The 7,500-nt window shown below is 37.6% G+C and overlaps 1 protein-coding gene across 13 annotated transcripts in view; it reads right to left on the bottom strand.

Moving 5' to 3' along the window:
• The window catches only part of LOC113826864 (annexin B10), a 67,486-nt gene that overhangs the window by 5,494 nt on the left and 54,492 nt on the right, over positions 1–7,500 (bottom strand). For 8 of the 13 annotated variants that reach the window (XM_070117153.1, XM_070117151.1, XM_070117148.1 and 5 more), the window contains 4 exons: positions 5,288–5,466; positions 4,832–5,007; positions 3,842–4,015; positions 1–89 (listed from right to left, as the gene is read on the bottom strand). The exon at positions 1–89 is cut by the window's left edge and continues 93 nt beyond it. In XM_070117153.1, the coding sequence (XP_069973254.1) occupies positions 1–89; positions 3,842–4,015; positions 4,832–5,007; positions 5,288–5,466 (618 nt within the window). Of the gene's footprint in view, positions 90–3,841; positions 4,016–4,831; positions 5,008–5,287; positions 5,467–7,424; positions 7,461–7,500 lie in introns of all 13 variants that reach the window. The other 5 variants (XM_027379763.2, XM_027379765.2, XM_070117150.1 and 2 more) reach the window with 1 other exon arrangement.

Below are 7,500 nucleotides of genomic sequence, written 5' to 3'. Positions count from 1 at the left end.
AATAAGAGCCCTGTCATTGGTGCCTGCCCCGGCCATGGAATTATGCAGCTCCTTGGCAAAGAAAGCTGCTCGGTTCTCGATGCACTGATCTGAAAAAGAGAAGGATTTGAAGTGATAGTTACAAATCTGAAGTAATTTTACTCATCTTAACCCTTCAATGACAGGTGTCCCACAGGTATCCTCCAAAATGTTTATTCTGCCAGGAAATGAGGGTGTATGGCACTCTGAGAGAACCAGCAAACTGATAGATAATATGTTTGAAATTTTTTATGAATTCATTAAGAGTTTCTTCTATTTTCCTACTTGTTATATGATATCATGGATTATACTATTTTTAAAACTGGGAGAATATATAGGGGGATTTCATAGAGGAAAATTGATAGTCAACTTCAAAATTCACAGGAGCAAAATTCATCAGAAAAAATAATTCAGCTAAATACAACTCCGCAAAACATTCATTAGAAAAATTATTGTTAGCATATCATGGATCTAATAAAAACACTTATCCTGGGAAAATGCTGTGTACACAATGAATTGTTTTGTGAAATATCTCTACACACAGATGGCTTCAAAAGTACTCTGCTACCAAGGAGACAATGGGTAGAGCTTCTGACTTCACCTTATTTCACCTTTCCATGAATTTTCAGATCTTTTTTATCTTACTAGGGCTATCAATATCAATGCTGTTATATCACTGTAGACTCTACAAAATATTATAATGTTATTAAGATTACTGAGAGCAATATATGATAGAAGAAAACATTTCTGAAAGCAGGAAAGTGATAGACAGGTGAGGAAGGTAGTACCAATAATTGACTTATTGGTGACTAAGTACTTGGGGAGCCATGTGTGTGTAAAAACAATAAATAAACTGATGTCACTGTGTCACACTTCCTCCTTAAAGCTACAAGAAAAAAACAGATCTGCAGATATTGCCTTATCAATATTTGTTACGAGAACAGTCCAACAAATAGAACAAGGTAAATATATGTACAGTCTACCCTCCAAAAATCTGACCCCAATGCAATGGATCCAAGTTGTTATGGACAAATTTTAACATCGTTTCACCCCAACCCTTTTTCAGGTGATATACAGAAAAGATTGGTCTATATCACCTGTCTCCCACCCCTCCACATACACATACACACACATATCCACAATATGCCAACTCTCAGAAATGATCTATGGCAATGCTCTTTTCTTCCAAATTAACATGGTTGTGGGATTAAAACTGCCAACCAAAACATCAAAATTGAACAAGTATTGAACAGTGCCAATCAGTCAGCAAGAAAATCAAGGAGTATGATGGTATTTTTAAGCAACAAAAAAAAAAAAAAATCTTCCCAACTTCAGCTTAGAGAGAAGGCAAACCTAATTAATCTTATAAGCTGCATTAGCTGAAATATGTTATCCACACTGCAAAAATCACAATCAAGTCCAACAATAAATTAAAAATAATAACAAATCTTAAAAAAGTATCAGCTTGATTTATTCACTGTTATTCCAGCAATATATAATACACAGAGTAACTGCAATGAACATGTTGAGATCTGACCAAGAAAATAAGATTCATACAAGGGCATTGGTGAAATAACCAGAGGCATGTTACTGCACTTCCATGGACACAAGACTTCCCTCATTTAGTCTATTCAAACAAGGATCAACTTCATATTCCAACTGAGAACACAAAAACTTCCAGTTAAAAAGTCCAGGATGAGATGGCACTGAAATACACCAAAGGACAGGGTACAGCACTGCAAGATTTGAACTCTCTGTAACTACAGACTACAACCAAAAGAGTCGTTCAATAACAGTGCCAAAATTGAGCCATAATGTTGGGAGGGTGTAGGTGGAGGTGTGGTGAAGGGAACTTGAGGAGGAGGATAGATATCTGCAAATACTCTAAATGTAAGAGTAGGAACAAAGGGATTGGGGGGTGAATGAGAGAGCGGAGTGTTCCCTTGGGTCATCTTTAGGTAGTTTTGGACGTCTTCAAGGGTTTCTGAGGGGAGTTGGGTGAAGAGGACTGAGAAACAAAGGCTCTTTTATGAGGAGGAAAAGAAGAGATAGATATCTGAGGAGCAGAAGAGGAGGGTGTAGGAGAGGGTGGAGTGGAACATTTAAGTTGCCTGGTGCAACAAATAAAGTGAGAAAGAGGGGGTAGGTATCAGAGAAGTGGTAGACATTGGAGTATCTGGATTTAGACTGGAAAACAAATTTGACAGGGGGATAGGACAAGTAGACATAGGATGGTTTAGGGTTTAGGGAAGAGATACTGGTGGAGATGCAGAAGCATCTTGTGAAGATGGTGGGGAGCAGAGTAAAGGCTGTTCTGAAATAATTAGAGAGAAAAATCTCGTTGTCATGCTTCTTGTCTGGCCTCATATAGAGTGAGGCCTAATTTGAATCTGAAGACTGCTACCTCACAATCGAGCTTATAGGCAGGGCAGCTCCTATAAAATACATTATGGGGTTCTCCAAAATTAGCACATGTACATGACAGCAAGGCAATCTGAACGGTTATGACCAGGTTAGGCACATAGAGGGAAGTGACATGTGTTTGGCTGGGTGGCCAAAACACCAATATTTCTGACATTGATGAGGAAGGGGTCAATATGGTTGGACAAGGTAGGACAATCCACCAATATAAATTTCATGGGAGAGGTCATGTCTATTGAAGCTAATCTTGGCAATATTGACATGGGACTTACGCTGGCCTCTGGGAGGAATAGAGTATCAATGTACTGCCACTGCATCAGCAGCAGCAAGGCAGGTAAGTAAGTCATTTTCACAGCATGACTAGCCCTTGTTGTAGATAAGACAAGCATTTGGGGGGACAGAAACAGTTCCAGTACAAGTATTAGGAGAGGATTGAGATTCGTCAGGAATGGGTTTGCCAGCGAGGTCAGTTAGGGTAGATAGTGCACAAGTTTAGGATTTAGATGTAACTGTGACAAGGTGTGAACAATTGGAGAGACTGCAAAAGGTAACATTGCCTACTTGTTTTTGGAGGCACTGTTGAAAGAGAAGGGTATTCTCTGAATAGGGAGCTGCAGTGGGAATCACAAAGAATCGATCCCACTTGGCTGGGCCAAAGAGAGTACTCAAAAGGTTTGTAGAGGTAAAGGTAATAGAAGGACAAGGGCAAGAGAAAGATGAGATGGTATGGAGAGTAGTAGTTCTGTGGGTTGGGAGGACAATAAGAATGAAGAGTAGTAATAAGGGAAGAGGAGGGCAGACATAGCAGAGGACTGTGCAGTAGGAGGAAGAGAGGAGAATGTTGGGAGAGAGGAAGGGGTGCTTTCTGGTCGAGTAATAACCTGCGTGGGTGTTTTGGAATGGATAAAGTTATCAGTACGTGTGAAGGAGGGTGTATTAGTACCAGTGGTCAGAGCCGTGGTCAAAGAAGGGACAGGGTTTGGAAAACCATGTAAATCAAATTTAGATGGGCTAGTTGGTGAAGGGGCAAGCCTTAATGTCCCTATTAAGAGTAAAGAATCTTCATCATTAGCCATGGTGAGTCAGAATAAAATGAGGAAAAGAAATCATCTACCCCTTGGACTGAGGCCCAAGGTTGGGGTGATCCCCTTCATTCAGCCTCAGTCTCCATCTCCTATGCCATCCTATGACAACGAGCAAGGTATTAGAAGGGAGTTAACTGTGAAGTGAAGTGAAGTGGATATGAGAGAACAGTGGAGCCATAGAAATAGAAGGAAGAATTACCATGTCTTAGGACGACATATATCATAGCATTGAGGCTGTTGTATGGCAAGTATAATAAGAAATGAACAATCCATCTACAGCAAAGACAACAATCTAAACTTGTCTAAACAATACTTACAGATGGTCTTCATGCCAAGCTTCAGGTCTCCAGACAGCTCAGAATCAATGGCATCGCCAAAGGTCTTTCCCTTAATCTTCCTGTATTCTTCAAACACGCAGCGCAGGAGGGGATACGAGTAAGCTGACAGAATGCGGTTGAATTCTGCCTCATCTGTACCCATCTTGCCTTCACCTACATATCAAAAGATTTAAAAATACATATATGCTTTCTCATATGCCTGCACAAAATGAAAAAATAATAATAACCAGAAATTGTTTCAAATGAAGCATATCCAAATCTTATCAATATTGTATATTTCCTATATCCATTTTCAAATACTTGTTTATTCATTGTCAAATCTGGGTCTTCATTTTTACCCTGTGGCTCTTATAGGAGGATGCTAAATTTTCCAAATTATCAGATACATTTTTCTCTTAAAAGTATTAACCTTTCTTATTCTTTTTCACATTCTTTGGAATTCATATATATGACTATTTTTTCTCTCTCAAAAGAAACAATAAATCGGAGAACTTCAGAATCCAAGCCAAATTGTCCATTTTTATTTTCCCTTGGATAAGATAGGGTACACTAATGTTTCCTGTTCATCCTGATAATTTTAAAGCAATCATGTTTAATGAATATTTCACTCAATTCTCTTTTCACTGACACCATAACATCTTCATAACCAAAGTATTCAGCAACCAAACCATTTAAATTCATTATAAATTGCTTACCTACAATTAATAAGTACCATATACATCCATCATGAATGACAAAGTTATCCCTGATCTTGATATAATGCCAGAAAAAAATATAAATAGAATAGGTTTCTTGTGAAATTTCTCACCTTTCAGTAAAACTACTAGTAATCTGTTTTATTTTGTTTTGCTCTTTCAACATACCTTATGTAATCAAACACCTCCATACTACAAAGAAATACAAGTGATTTTCTAACTTCTAAAAATAATCTACTGAAAAATATTCTCAACCTAAGGTCGGACAACTGACCTGCCTTGTATAGCTGTTGGGCCAAATTGTTTGCCAGGGCTGGATCACAGCTCGCCTCATCCCTGGCACATGCGCACATTGAAATGAGGAGACGGCGGAAATCTCCTGAGGTATCGCCATGGAGGTCTTCCTCCAGCTTCTTGCGGAAATGCTGGTAGTAAGCATTCTTGATCAACCTGATATGGAAAGAAATGCATGATTAATCCTGATGATTAATTCCATTTATTATATAATACTTGGAATTGAAATGCCTCCTAAAATAAACAACTGCTCAAATTAATTTCTATTGTGTCTGAATAAAGGTATGCTTACTAAATTTTTTAGAAGTTGCAAATCTTTCACATTAAACCCATGAAGAAAAACAGAGCCAGACAAAGCAGATGCATATATACATATAACATTATCATAAAATACCATCTGACAATGAAACATTACAATAAGAATCATCAGACATACATAAGTGAGGCATTGTCCCTAGTGCACAGGATCTCCACTAGGGTTCTCTCGTTGGTTCCAACCCCAGCAATGGCGTGATTGATCTCCTTGGCAAGGAAGAGCGGCAGAGGGGTCATCAGGGCAAGAATGGTGTCTTCAAATTTGCCACTAAGCTCGCTCTTCAGGTCCTTCACCAAGTCCTGCGCAAAAACTCAAATAAGTCCATGTTTATTTTTAAAAACAAAAATTATATTTACCAAAAGAAATGCATAATTTTTTTTCATTAAAACCATAATTTACAAACACTACACATTCAAAAAAAGGCCTGAAAATAACAAATGTTGATTTAACTTCTACATTTTTTGGGCAGGTACTAATATATTTTACAAAATGAGGATTTCTATCAATACAGTAATAAATCCAAATGAGATGATGAAGATTTTTAGTGAGCATCCAATATAGGGGAAATGGAATAACCTACACATGATACTGATAATATAAAGCTATGAAAAATTCAGCATTCCTTACAAGTCTGCCTATCTACATTCTTCCAGTGATGTGAGGAGTGAGTGCAATGGGCCAAAAAGTCCCATGTGTATGTTAAGTGCAGAAGAGGTACAAGGGTAGAATAAAGAGAAAAGAACAAAGAATGGGAATAAGTAAGAATGAGTTGAGCCGAAAAATGTGGAAACAGATGTGATATACACAAACAAGGATGGCCAGAAGCAACACCACAGAGGGTGTGTGGGTTGTAGTAATATTTTAGTGAAAGTCTTTAAGGAAAGTCTCGGTAATTTCTTTTGTACAAATGTTAAGGCATGTCCTTATGTTTCATGTGAAATCTTACTGACACTCATAAAAGTTTCCCCTTGGAAATAAAATCTTAATATTATTTTGCATGATTATAAATTCATGTCCATATGCTTCATGTAAAATCTTTCTGGCATTAGTAAAAGTTTCATGTTTTGCTTTTTCATGTACATTCTGAGGGGGGTCAGGTCTTGGTGATGTAAATACTGAAGTCCACACACACCCCACCCGAGGTTGCTTCACAGCTCCTCTTTAAAAGGGGGACACCAAAGTGGTACAGAAGAAATGAGCACAAACTATAAGCTCACAAGAACACACACACAAATGAAGCAGGGAAATGAAGAGTACATGTTAGACTTAAACTAATGAAAATAATGTCTTCATGAGGGCCCTAGCAGCTATCAAAAGCTGTAAATCTACAACAATGACTGTCTATTCATAAATGTATGACTATATACAGTGGAATAGGGATGTACTATAATGAAGCTTTTTGGCAAGGGAACGGTAAACTACTTTCATGGTTTTCTTTTCTTCTGAATCTGAAAAGCAAGCAAACTGTTCCCATTAGCAAGCATATAAATTGATAATGTAATTAAGATCTCTGTTTCCTTCATTCAATAGGTCAGCAACTTCCCCCGTATACAGTGTAATTTAGATTAATGAGTCCATTTCCAATAACGAGAAACCTATCAAATGAACATCAAACAATGATCTTAACTTCACAAAGTCAAAATGATTTACAAAAAAAAATTTTGGTAACAAATTACAATGCAAATTGAAGATTTTAATATACTACTGCAAATACTACACACTTCTTAAAAGAAAAAATTTTGACACAGTTCTGTGATCGTCAAGGTTTTCATAAACTACTTTGTTAATATAGTTTCACGTGTTTAACTACTAAGAAGTAATCTACTTTTGGACTAAATGATTGAAATGCAGATACCAAGTTTTGTACCCCATTTCATTTGTCTCAAGTTCTGTAAGCACTGAAGCTCTGCTGAACGGTAGAGCAAAATAGCTTTTCTACAGTAGCTGAAGAAATGATAGTTTGGAAGCAGTTACACAAAGCTTGTACTGTTTTGATGCAAACCGTATCAGCAGTTTGTTCACTAACACCAAAATTTTGTATATGCTTCTGTCACGTCATCAATGTAACTTCAACATGTCTAAGTCTCGTTGCATAAAATAGGAAGACATTAATTCACTTGAAAGTATCCTACATTGCTGCAAGTGTCCGAGGCATATCATTTCAGGAGTACAGAGGCCTGACAGCAACATGCAGAGTAAACCATTCCGTGGTAAGGAAGAATAGTTTTGTACACTGACAGAAGCACTTGACACTTACCCCAGTGAGGGCTTTCTTAGAACCATCTCCTTCCTCCTTTGAAGTAGATATGGGAATGCAAGAATCCAGATAAACT

Source organism: Penaeus vannamei, chromosome 39 (genome assembly GCF_042767895.1).
Source record: "Penaeus vannamei isolate JL-2024 chromosome 39, ASM4276789v1, whole genome shotgun sequence".
Classification (NCBI taxonomy): domain Eukaryota; kingdom Metazoa; phylum Arthropoda; class Malacostraca; order Decapoda; family Penaeidae; genus Penaeus; species Penaeus vannamei.
The sequence above is the reverse complement of the archived record's forward strand: the minus strand, read 5'-3'. Positions and strand labels throughout refer to the sequence as shown.